Source organism: Penicillium maclennaniae (assembly GCF_028827695.1).
Source record: "Penicillium maclennaniae strain IBT 15551 chromosome Unknown utg000008l:1.0-3552695.0:1.0-3555053.0, whole genome shotgun sequence".
NCBI lineage: Eukaryota > Fungi > Ascomycota > Eurotiomycetes > Eurotiales > Aspergillaceae > Penicillium > Penicillium maclennaniae.
Window position 1 is genome coordinate 291,782 of NW_026623220.1, and position 12,083 is coordinate 303,864.

The window sequence follows — 12,083 nt, forward strand, 5'->3', positions numbered from 1 at the left end:
TCTGGGGTTTATCTTGGGTTTATCTTTCTAGAGGGTTTGACATGGGCGGAGACTGCCGTGGACAGTGGAAGGCGCCGATTCTTATCGTGGAGGAAGGTCTATCCTAAGGTCGGTAGTTCAACGCCTGGGTTTGTAACCCTGAAACATGCACACTCTATTGGGACTTTCAAAGTACGATCTCAAGTACCAAGACGAGTCCGTCTCAGCTCCCTGATTAGTAAGCCGGGCCCCCCTCCCATTCGGGAAATACTTGAGTCACGTGTGCCGTCCCATCCTCCTCAGGTTGAACAAAGGTGACATCTGAGTTACTCAGCTGCCTCGGCGCGCACACAAGCTCGAACCTTCTTCGTATTTCGGGGCCGATGCATAGCCTCGAATCTCACGTCAATATGATGTTATGATTGACGCCCATTTCACTGAAAGGTTCTTAGTTTTCGTGAAATTTCGTTAGTTTTCGTTGACTCGCCACCCGACCTGACGCAGGTCCGGGTAATACCCGGGGCCGTGCGAATAACTTCGAAAATGGGCAAAGTAAGACCGGAAACATCAACAAGTCAACAAAATCATCAAGAGTGGATTGGGTGGTGGTCCAAGGGAATTGAGGTCTACCAGAGAGAAAGGGAATGATTTGCAAAAAGTGGCAAGTGCCTTGACCAGTAATGACAGCCAGTCCGATGGCATGTCACCAGTAAGGGTCAGAAAGGGGTCATGAAGGGTCATGTTTTCACGAGTGGGAATTGCAACCACCTTGTCTTCTGAAGACAAATATGTTGCCTGGACAAAGCCGTCTGGATTTGCCCCAGCATGAGTCAATGCATCAATGCATCTCGATGAAACCAGCAGATGCCTCAGGCTGTAGTACAGGCTATACAACGGTCGCCATATGGCAGTTCGAATGCAAGCAGCTCGAGTCCCACCCACCATCAGCTCCTATTATCAACAAACATCATCCCATAGGTTATTAGATCAGCCCACGCGGCCGCCTGTACAGTCTCAGACCAGACCAGACCAGACCATAGCTGTCCATCGACAGGTTATGTGTGGTCTGATAAGGAAAAGGTCGCCCGAAAACAGACGTGATTACAGAAGTACTGCCTCAGGCCACAAAGTGTTGGGGCGGACCCAACATTCGACTTCATTCGGAACGCTGAATGTCGCCACTCGTCGAATTGAATAACTGATCTGCTCCCATTCCTTCCTCTGCGCCGCTCTTCACCTTTCTAGCCTCGGCCCTTGTGATCGAGTCGGGTGGAAAAAAGCGTTCTTCCCCGTATCCGTTGGCGATCAATCCCTGCTTTCTCTACTCCTCCCCAACGTTGGTCCTAAGTGGGTCCCTCATATAAAAAAGCTCTTGTCCCGACCCTTTCATACCTTCTTTTTTCCTCCACATCATCAACATGTCGACTAAGGCTGAGGTTTCTCGCCCTCGGGCACCCGACACCAAGAAGGTGCACATCGCCGACACGCCTATCACTCGCAACAACTGGTACAAGCATGTCAACTGGTTGAATGTCTTCCTCATTCTCGGCATCCCGGCCATCGGCTGCATCCAGGCCTTCTGGACGCCATTGCAGCTGAAGACTGCTATCTGGGCCGTTTTTTACTACTTCCTCACCGGTCTCGGCATCACTGCTGGTAAGTAAATTCAATCACATCAAAATTTGGGACAATTGAATGAAAGGCTGACCATTGCAGGTTACCACCGTCTTTGGGCTCACTGCTCTTACTCCGCCACTTTGCCTCTGCGTATCTGGCTCTCCCTCGTTGGTGGAGGTGCCGTTGAGGGCTCCATTCGCTGGTGGGCTCGCGGCCACCGCGCTCACCACCGTTACACCGACACTGACAAGGACCCCTACTCCGTCCGCAAGGGCTTCTGGTATTCCCACCTTGGCTGGATGGTCATGAAGCAGAACCCCAAGCGTATCGGCCGTACCGACATCACCGATCTCAACGAGGACCCCGTCGTTGTTTGGCAGCACCGCCACTACCTCAAGGTTGTCTTCTGCATGGGTCTCCTCGTTCCCATGGTAGTTGCCGGTCTCGGCTGGGGTGACTGGCTTGGTGGTTTCATCTATGCCGGTATTCTGCGTATCTTCTTCGTGCAGCAGGCCACTTTCTGCGTCAACTCTCTCGCTCACTGGCTTGGTGACCAGCCCTTCGATGACCGCAACTCTCCCCGTGATCACGTTATCACTGCTCTGGTCACTTTGGGTGAGGGTTACCACAACTTCCACCACGAGTTCCCTTCGGACTACCGCAACGCCATTCAGTGGCACCAGTATGACCCCACCAAGTGGACCATCTGGTGTTGGAAGCAGATTGGTCTCGCCTACGATCTCAAGCAGTTCCGTGCCAATGAGATCGAGAAGGGCCGCGTCCAGCAGCTTCAGAAGAAGATTGACCAGAAGCGTGCGAAGCTTGACTGGGGTGTTCCCCTGGATCAGCTCCCTGTGCTTGAGTGGGACGACTATGTCGAGCAGTGCAAGAACGGCTGTGGTCTCGTCGCCATCGCCGGTGTTGTTCATGACGTGACCGACTTCATCAAGGACCACCCTGGTGGCAAGGCCATGATCAGCTCTGCTATTGGTAAGGACGCCACTGCCATGTTCAACGGTGGTATCTACTACCACTCCAACGCCGCTCACAACCTCCTCTCCACCATGCGAGTTGGTGTGATCCGCGGTGGCTGCGAGGTTGAGATCTGGAAGCGTTCCCACAAGGAGAACACCGAATACGTTCGCGACGAGTCAGGCCAGCGCGTCATTCGTGCTGGACAGCAGGTGACCAAGATCCCCGAACCCATCCCCACTGCGGATGCTGCTTAAACAGAATGTTACATGCCTTGCATTGAGTGGTGGGCTGGTGTTCCGGGCGTTCTTGTTTTTTTATTTCTAAAAACGGCTGTCACATAGATAATTTGTCATGAACTAGAAACGAACCTTTTCATTACCCATATACATGCTTTTCCAATGTGATCGTAGGACTGGTAAACTCGATAGACTGATACTGAAAAAGGAAAAAAAATTGCAGATGCGGGGGCTCGGTCACCTGACTTTGTTATGGACAGCCACCAGACATGTGAATATAGTCTCATGTACACCATTGGCGTCGACTAGCCATCGCTTAGCTTCATCTCGTTCGCATGTGGCTTGCCTCTATACCCGAAAAGGAACACGACGAAACAGGACAATCATCACGTGCGACTCAATTGACACCTCAGGCACTCAGATGACCCCCGGCATCGGCATGCCATCCTGTTACGTAGGTTCGAGTATCAACAATCACACTGCAGTACACACCGCATAACCCGCCACTATAGCCTTCACCGCTGGCCAACCCCTCCTCATCCTCCTTCTCGCACTCATCGTGGCGCCTTTTCTCCGTCTCCCCGCACGCCTTTCTTCCGTGCTGGGTCACCTCCGAACGAATTCGCGATACTTGACAACCTCCAGCATGGCCCCCGCTCACCACCGGCGTCCGCCGCAGGCCCCGCCTATCTTCACGGCCACCCCTCAGACCCTCGTTTCCGACGCCGAGCGAATCATCAAGACATCCCGCTCTGTCCAGGATAAGGTCGTCGCCGAGATCAAGCCCGAGGCCGCCACATTTGCCAACGTGCTGCGGCCGCTTGCTCAAGATGAGAACGTCATGGCTCTTGAGGCCCACATTCTGGGCTTCTATCAGGCTGTCTCGACAGACCAGAAGCTTCGGGATGCATCCTCCAAGGCTGAGGAACTTATGGATGAGTTCTTCATCGAGTCCGCGATGCGCGAGGATGTCTACAAGCTTGTTGATGCTGCCCTGAAGAAAAAGGAGTCTCTTGACCCTGAGTCCCAGCGTCTCCTGGAGAAGGAACACAAGGATTTCATTAGAAACGGACTGGGTTTGCCTGCTGGCCCGCAGCGGGCTCGGTTCAAGGAGATTAAGAAGCGGCTGAGTCAGATCAGCATTGAGTTCCAGAAGAACTTGAACGAGGAGAACGGCGGAATTTGGTTCACCGAGGAGCAGCTAGACGGTGTGCCTGATGATGTCCTCTCTTCGCTGAAGAAGGGCGACGGAGAGAATGCCGGCAAGCTGTGGCTGACCTTCAAGTACCCGGATCTGTTCCCCACCATGAAGTATGCTACCAACCCGGAAACCCGTAAGCAGGTAATGGTTGCCAACGAGAACAAGTGCAACCAGAACGTGCCTCTCTTCCGCGAGGCTATCATTCTACGTGATGAGGCGGCTCGCCTGCTGGGATACCCCAACCACGCTGCCTTCCGCATTGAAGACAAGATGGCCAAGACTCCAGAGACCGTCGATACATTTTTGGGTGATCTCCGTAGCCGGTTGACTGCCGGTGGAAAGAAGGAGATTGAGACCCTGATGAAGCTGAAGCAGGAGCACGACCCGAAGTCGGATGGTCGGTACTATCTGTGGGATCATCGGTTCTATGATCGTTTGATGCTGGAGCGGGACTACCAGCTCGATCAGCAGCTCATTGCTGAATACTTTCCCTGCAGACTACTATCGAGGGAATGCTGAAGATCTTCGAGGAGCTCTTTGGCCTCGAGTTTGTTGAGATTGTTGGTGAAGATCGTGCTGCCGTTGCCCCGACGGGTCAGGGCAATGACATTGTCTGGCACGAGGATGTGCAAGTATTTAGCGTGTGGAACGATGAGGGCGAGGGTGGTGATTTCGTGGGATACTTGTATCTCGACCTGTTCCCCCGTGAGGGCAAGTATGGCCACGCCGCCAACTTCAACCTGCAGCCGGTATGTATCCCAGACTCCATGGCGTTACTCGTGTCTAACATCTCCCAGGGCTTCATCGATGCCGAAGGCAAGCGCCGCTTCCCCGCCACCGCTCTCGTGTGCAACTTCACCAAGCCCACCGACAAGAAGCCCAGTCTTCTGAAGCACGACGAAGTGGTAACCCTCTTCCACGAATTGGGCCACGGTATCCACGACCTCGTCTCCCGCACGATTTACTCCCGCTTCCACGGCACTAGCACAGTACGGGACTTTGTCGAAGCACCCAGTCAAATGCTCGAGAACTGGTGCTGGACTCCCTCCCAACTTCGCGCCTTGAGCCGTCACTACTCCACCCTGTCCCCGAATATCTTGCTGGCTGGCAAGAAGCGTTCCAGAAGCGCAGCGGCGGCAAGACAGCCACCGCCCCTCCTTCAGAGCGGATCCCCGACGAGGTTATCGGCAACCTTATTCGCACAAAGCACGTCAACGACGCACTCTTTAACCTTCGCCAACTTCACTTTGGAATCTTCGACATGACCGTGCACGAACCCGCCAGCCACGCCGATATTCAAGCCCTTCCCATCTCAGGCACGTACAATTCCCTTCGCCAGGAGATCACCCTTATGGACGGTCTTGAGGCACTTGGCGCCGGCAACGAGTGGGGTCACGGTGAAGCTACTTTTGGCCATTTGATCGGTGGATATGATGCCGGTTACTACGGGTACCTTAGTTCGCAAGTGTACTCGACGGACATGTTCTACACGGTGTTCAAGGATGATCCCATGAACAAGGCTGCGGGTCGACGGTACCGCTACCAGGTCCTTGAGAAGGGTGGTTCCCAGGATGAGATGACGACGTTGACGGAGTTCTTGGGTCGTCCGCCTAAGACTGATGCTTTCTATAAGGATATGGGATTGGCGTAGCTATAGCCGGTGACTTGAGTCGTTAGATATGAGACCGGTTTAGAATCATGACCTTTATAGCAATCAATTGATTCTGAATGAAGCATCAAGATCAACCCAAGGTCATTATATCTGTCGAAGATAGTTACAAAGTAGAGCTGGCAGATGCGATACAGCAATATTCGAAATCGGCTTCCATGTTTTACAGAGAAACTATCTCAAGCCCCACCGCCAAGACGATGATGAAACTGCCTAGGCCAGATTCGGCTAGTTTGCAGATCATCCTGTTTTGAACAGTCTTGACGTATGGTACGGAACATCGGACGTAATACGGGCCCGCAAGTTACCACCCGTTTATTCGAAAAAAAAATTTAATTTCTGGAAACTCCCATACAAACCAAGGGCTGTTCCTGATAGGGCTCTTGCAACAGACATTTAATGAGTTTATTAGATCCGAGCTACTTCCTGAATACTACTATACTTAATGTATTCAGAAGCTATGGGTTTTAGTGAACATTGTCCCAGGCCAGTACGGGAGAACTCGTGTGCCATTCAGAAAAGTTCTAAACTGAGGAAAGAAAGAGAAAAGAGAGGGAAAGAGAACAACTACGAAACAATAACCGCCGCCCCCCACCCCTGTGTCCCCTTCGGGACTAGCTCACCACACGTGACCTTTCCTCGAACCATGCGTCACAAACATGATGGAATCTTAACTGCTGGATGTTATATCATCTAATTGCATTACTGTAAGAAACAGAGCTTGTCATCTTTGCGAGGACAGAATTTGTTGATTTCCTTATTTTTCACTATCACCAGAACAAGCTCCCTTCCGTACTAATTGAAGAGGGAAGTGTCCTACTTTCTGCTGAAGAGGCGCGAGAAGATTGTGCGCCTACGATGTCCGCCAGATGTGGAAACTCGCTTTGAGGTTCCTGTGGAACCGGCTAGGATTTGGTCCTCTTTTGTTTCAGTCGGCGCTTTGGTGGATTAGGAAGATAGGGAGTCACACTTCCCACGCCATTCGTTTAAAGTAGACTTGGAAGACATAGTATCCGGATGGTCAGGGCCTAGTTTTCGGTCGCGAAGTCGAAGGCATTTGGCCATTAACTGCAAAGCGGCTTTGTCTTGACCCAATGACCTAAGGGTATGAGCTAGATTGGCCATAATCGTCAGTGTGTGAGGATGGTCGGCGCCGAGCTTCGTCTTAAAAGTCTCCATGACCTGCACAAGGAGCTGCTCCGTCTCTTCCCACCGGCCCTGGTTTCCCATACGTCGACGCCAGATTGCCCATACTCCTCAGCGTGTCAGGATGGTCGGCGCCGAGCTTCGTCTTAAAAGTCTCCATGACCTGCACAAGGAGCTGCTCCGTCTCTTCCCACCGGCCCTGATTCCCATACGTCCACGCCAGATTGCCCATACTCCTCAGCGTGTGAGGATGGTCGGCGCCGAGCTTCGTCTTACTCATCTCTATGACCTGCACAAGGAGCTGCTCCGTCTCTTCCCACCGGCCCTGGTTTATATACGTCGACGCCAGATTGCCTATACTCCTCAGTGTGTCAGGATAATCGGCGCCGAGCTTCGTCTGCTTATTTCTATGACCTGCACGTTGAGCTGCTCCGCCTCTTCCCACCGGCCCTGGTCTCCATACGTCAACGCCAGATTGCCCATACTCCTCAGCGTGTCAGGATGGTCGGCGCCGAGCTTCGTCTTGCTTGTTTCTATGACCTGCACGTTGAGCTGCTCTGCCTCTTCAAACCGGCCCTGGTTCCAGAACGTCGACGCCAGATTGCCCATACTCCTCAGTGTGTCAGGATGATCGGCGCCGAGCTTCGTCTTGTTTATCTCCATGACCTGCACCTGGAGCTGCTCCGCCTCTTCCCACCGGCCCTGGTTTCTATACGTCGACGCCAGATTGCCCATACTCGTCAGCGTGTCAGGATGGTCCGCGCCAAGCTTCGTCTTGCGAGTTTCCATGACCTGCACGTCGAGCTGCTCCGCCTCTTCCCACCGGCCCTGGTTCCAGAACGTCGACGCCAGATTGCCCATACTCATCAGCGTGTCAGGATGGTCCGCGCCAAGCTTCGTCTTACTCATCTCTATGACCTGCACAAGGAGCTGCTCCGTCTCTTCCCACCGGCCCTGGTTTCTATACGTCGACGCCAGATTGGCCATTCCCCTCAGTGTGTGAGGATGATCGGCGCCGAGCTTCGTCTTGCTTATCTCCATGACCTGCACCTGGAGCTGCTCCGCCTCTTTCCACCGGCCCTGGTTTCTATACGTCGACGCCAGATTGCCTATACTCGTCAGCGTGTCAGGATGGTCCGCGCCAAGCTTCGTCTTGCGAGTTTCCATGACCTGCACGTCGAGCTGCTCCGCCTCTTCCCACCGGCCCTGGTTCCAGAACGTCGACGCCAGATTGCCTATACTCATCAGCGTGTCAGGATGGTCCGCGCCAAGCTTCGTCTTATAAGTCTCTATGACCTGCACCTCGAGCTGCTCCGCCTCTTCCCACCGGCCCTGGTTTCTATACGTCGACGCCAGATTGCTTATAATTATTAGTGTGTTAGGATGGTCGGCGCCGAGCTTCGTCTTGCTTGTCTCCATGACCTGCACCTCGAGCTGCTCCGCCTCTTCCCACCGGCCCTGGTGCCCATACGTCGACGCCAGATTTGCCATACTCGTCAGCGTGTCAGGATGATCGGCGCCGAGCTTCATCTTGCGAGTCTCCATGACCTGCACCTCGAGCTGCTCCGCCCTTTTCCACCTGCCCTCGAGTCCGTGTGCGTTTGCTAACATCGCAGTGCTATCAAGAGTCTGTTCGCCCTCTGAGCCAAACAGTAAGGCTCTTTGCTTCCGCGAATTATATGCCATATCCCTTGATTCCGCAATATTGCCGCTTTCCTGTGCATACCATGCCCCCTTATAAAGCAGGGTAGCCCATTTTTCTAGAGAGTCTTGTGATTTTGGTCGTTGTGACATGGCTGATTTCACATGTGGAAAGAGCGACTGGCAACGTGCCCAATTTTCATATTCACCTGTCGGAAACCTTTCCCATAGGATCATGACAAATTGCTCCTTCCATCGCTCCAGCTGTCTATTAGCTTTCAGCCACACACGCACAGTAAGTTGCACTAGCCGATGCATCGTGAACACTGTGCTGTCCTTGTTGATAGAAATAAACGAAAAATCTCTTAGTGTTGTAATATCCTCCCCAAAATCATGATCCGCGTCAGATTCAGACGTGCTATCCATATCCTCGTCATTGTACTTGAACCTTATCTCTTCCGAGCTCGAACTGTCGTTTTTTATCTCGCCTTGAATTCGGAGCAGATTCTTGAAGACTCCCTGTCGGTCAAAAAAGCTCATGAGAGAGAGCAAATCAGCGGCGGACGGTCTTATTCGTCGAATATGGTCGAAGGATATTTGCCATGTAACCAGAATCGAACTTTTTGCCTCCCAATCTCGATAGAGATGACCAGCCCCATAATCAAGAAGCTTTGTCGCTTCGCGATCACTCTTCCGAAACATTTCTAGGTACTGCGATACCGAACAGAGGGGCGCTCGATGTACGATATACCCAGCCGCCTGTATGATCGCTAGTGGCATGAACTCCAGCTCTTCCACCAACTTTAGAATATCAGGGGTTTCCTCTGGTAGTCCGAGCTTTCGCTGGAGAAGCTCTAGCGCCTCCGACCTATTCATTGGTTCGATTTTAAGGACGTCCTGGTGATCAACAATTTTCAACGCTACCTCTTGGCTCCGACTTGTGATAATTATTGATCCGTTCGGGCTTCGGGGGAGATATTCTAATAGTGGCTTTGTCGCGGCGTTAGTTTGGCCGATCTTCAGTCCCTGCTGGACTGTCGCTAAGGGCTGGCGGAGGAACCCATCATCATCAACATTATCAAGAATCAGTAACCACTTTCCTCTCTTGCCATCCTGGAGCCAGCTTTCAACTAGCTGGAATATATTGACTGTGGGATCGTGACGCCCGAGAATTTTGGCCTGGTCGGCGATATCCCGGAAACTTTGCTCGAGCCGAGTCGCGTTACTTGCGTGGACCCAGAAAACCCATGTGTCGGGCGATTGATCTCGAACTCGATAACAGTATTCGATAGCAAGTTGCGATTTTCTTCTAAGCTATTAGCATTGGTAAATCAGCTATCTTTCTGAACTCACCCAACGCCACCTAAGCCGATAAGTGCGATCCGAGATCCCGGTATAGAGCCTTTTTCATGTATCTGATCAAGTAGCGTTCCACGGTCGACAAAGTCTGGGTCGCGACGGAACGGGACGGTCGATAAGGGGCTTGGGGGAGTTTCGGGCGGGTCTAAGGTTTCCATGGTTAATGCGACGGTCGATTTCTTTCCCAAGAACTTACCAGGATGCTGGTGGTAGTGGGTTCCACCATAGTATTCGCTGTTGTTACTATTGTCCACGTATCCTGCGAACACTTTTCCACTTGATTCTGCGCTCACTCCAGAAATATACTGGGTAATAGGGACTCTCGACGTCGTTCCTCGAGGCATGAGTATTTTATCATGATTGCCAGACATAATAAATTCGAAGAGGCTGAGACGAGCAGATTTCCAAAAAACAAAAGCGACGGTTTGAAGGTCTAGATGAGGTGGCTGATCATCAAAGTCTTGTAATAAAGTCATTAGGGACTTTTGAATCCCTCGGCACAGATTCTCGTATTGTCGCGCGCTTTGTTCGCTCAAAGGTCAGTCGGGTCGGGCAGATTGCACTTTTCAAACGTTTCGTCCCCGTCTTCCAATTGGGACGAGGGACCCACTGGTTCAGTCCTTTGCGCTAATAAGCGGGGTAGAGCCCAAAATTACAACTTCGCCTAGCTCTATCCGGTAAGCTTGTTATCTGTACCGTCTTAGCTGCTGTAATTGGCTGATAAAGCCTTATACCCTCGCAGGGTAGGCCGTAGGAGCATCGGCGGCAATTAAAATGTAAGCCTCACGATTTCCCAGTGCCGGTTCATATCCTACCCCACGCTTTCATCCAATATATGGACCATAATTACGTTCGGCTGAGAACATACCCATCACGTTGAAACAACCATTCGAAAGAAGAGCACGACTCTGTCAAAGCATCTAAAACCCACGATTTCCTTCAAGCGAGGTCCATTTTGCTCGCTCTTTCGCGACGATGGATCCGTTCAGCTTGACTGTTGGCGCTTTAGGTATCGCTGGAGCAGCGGTGCAGAGTATTCAATCATTAATCCACGAGATCGAGGCCATCAAAGGTGCACCAGATGTGATAGCTGGTCTCAAGGACGAGCTGACGGGTGTGGAGGCCATCCTTCTGGCCTTGAATAATGCGCAGAAGAACTCCCAGCTTGAACACCTCACACCCGATGTGAGGAAGGCGCTGTCGTTGGCCATCATGCATTGCCAAAAAGCCTGCAGTGATTTTCGCACAAAGATAGTACGGTGGACGAAGCGCTCGGGTGAAAAGATGCACGTGTGGGATCGTGTCCGTGTCGGCTTGTTCGCTGAACGAACTGTTGAGACTTTATGTGAGCAGCTCAACCGCTACAAATCTACCATGGACACAGCAGTCAGCACCGCAATCTTGTATGTATTCCATTTCTGATATAGGTTTGGCTTGGTCATCAGACATAGGCTCACTAGCTCCACAGGCTTTCGGTCGCAGGCTCATCCCCTATCGTTGACACGATGCAAAAAGATCTTCGTATGAAGGAAACTGAGATCGCTCAGGAGATCATCGAGATTGACAAACAGAAGGCCGCGGCGGCATTGGCCTTGCATAAGATGACAGAAGTGCAGCTCTTGGATGATCGTCCAGGTGGCGCCGAAGTCGTTGAGCAACTCCAAGATCAACGTGCTGCAATAGATGATTCTCGAAAGCTCTTAGAAAGCCTGCTCGCGGAGGCTCACCAAGTGCGTACAGGGCAAAAAATTACCAATGTCGACATGAGTGACGGCGGAAGGCTTCTTGTCGGCCTCATCAATTGCGACAATGACAACGGAGAGGTTCACCAGGAAATTCACAATGTCAAAGCCACAAACCACGGCAAGGGGGTTGTGGGAATGGCCAAAGGCTTTGATGTTAATGCGTTCTTCAACAACTAGCTGTAGCGTATAGTAAATTACCAACCTGGTTTGACCGGATAGGGTTTTCGGTCTTTGTTCAGTGGCAAGCCACTTGGTGACGCACAATCCAGTTCCTGGGGCGCAACAACTGGTGGGAGCGCCCAGGGGAATCGTGGTCTAGAATGATCGACTTTTGTGTAAACAATCCAAACCACCCGAACCCGTTGCTTGGGATCTCAAACCCACCCACTCCCATCCATCACTTTCTTACAGTATACTGTACAACCAACGCTCGTTACTCACTACCAGGAACGCTTGTTTGACCCAGCCGCGTATTTATGCTCTTACTCCTTCCTTTGCTTGTCTTATCAGCTGCA

The 12,083-nt window shown here is 52.0% G+C and overlaps 5 protein-coding genes across 5 annotated transcripts; 4 read left to right on the plus strand and 1 right to left on the minus strand.

The window, feature by feature from the left end:
* Positions 1-1,397: 1,397 nt before the first annotated feature.
* Positions 1,398-2,825, plus strand: N7477_009106 (stearoyl-CoA 9-desaturase sdeA; the record flags this gene model as incomplete). Its single annotated transcript, XM_056970767.1, has 2 exons — positions 1,398-1,635; positions 1,696-2,825. The coding sequence occupies 2 exons, from the start codon at positions 1,398-1,400 to the stop codon at positions 2,823-2,825; spliced, it is 1,368 nt and encodes a 455-aa protein (XP_056817746.1).
* A 403-nt stretch (positions 2,826-3,228) lies between these two features.
* Positions 3,229-5,659, plus strand: N7477_009107 (M3 family metallopeptidase; the record flags this gene model as incomplete). Its single annotated transcript, XM_056970768.1, has 5 exons — positions 3,229-3,265; positions 3,320-4,405; positions 4,579-4,757; positions 4,806-5,076; positions 5,121-5,659. The coding sequence occupies 5 exons, from the start codon at positions 3,229-3,231 to the stop codon at positions 5,657-5,659; spliced, it is 2,112 nt and encodes a 703-aa protein (XP_056817747.1).
* A 966-nt stretch (positions 5,660-6,625) lies between these two features.
* N7477_009108 (uncharacterized protein) lies at positions 6,626-10,167 on the minus strand (the record flags this gene model as incomplete). The annotated part of the gene is given in 4 exon segments (XM_056970769.1): positions 6,626-6,930; positions 7,058-7,220; positions 7,238-9,770; positions 9,818-10,167. 4 exon segments carry the CDS (start codon positions 10,165-10,167, stop codon positions 6,626-6,628), a joined length of 3,351 nt encoding a protein of 1,116 aa, XP_056817748.1.
* A 631-nt stretch (positions 10,168-10,798) lies between these two features.
* N7477_009109 (uncharacterized protein) lies at positions 10,799-11,245 on the plus strand (the record flags this gene model as incomplete). The annotated part of the gene is made up of 1 exon (XM_056970770.1): positions 10,799-11,245. One exon carries the CDS (start codon positions 10,799-10,801, stop codon positions 11,243-11,245), a length of 447 nt encoding a protein of 148 aa, XP_056817749.1.
* An 83-nt stretch (positions 11,246-11,328) lies between these two features.
* Positions 11,329-11,745, plus strand: N7477_009110 (uncharacterized protein; the record flags this gene model as incomplete). The annotated part of the gene is made up of 1 exon (XM_056970771.1): positions 11,329-11,745. One exon carries the CDS (start codon positions 11,329-11,331, stop codon positions 11,743-11,745), a length of 417 nt encoding a protein of 138 aa, XP_056817750.1.
* Positions 11,746-12,083: the final 338 nt, after the last annotated feature.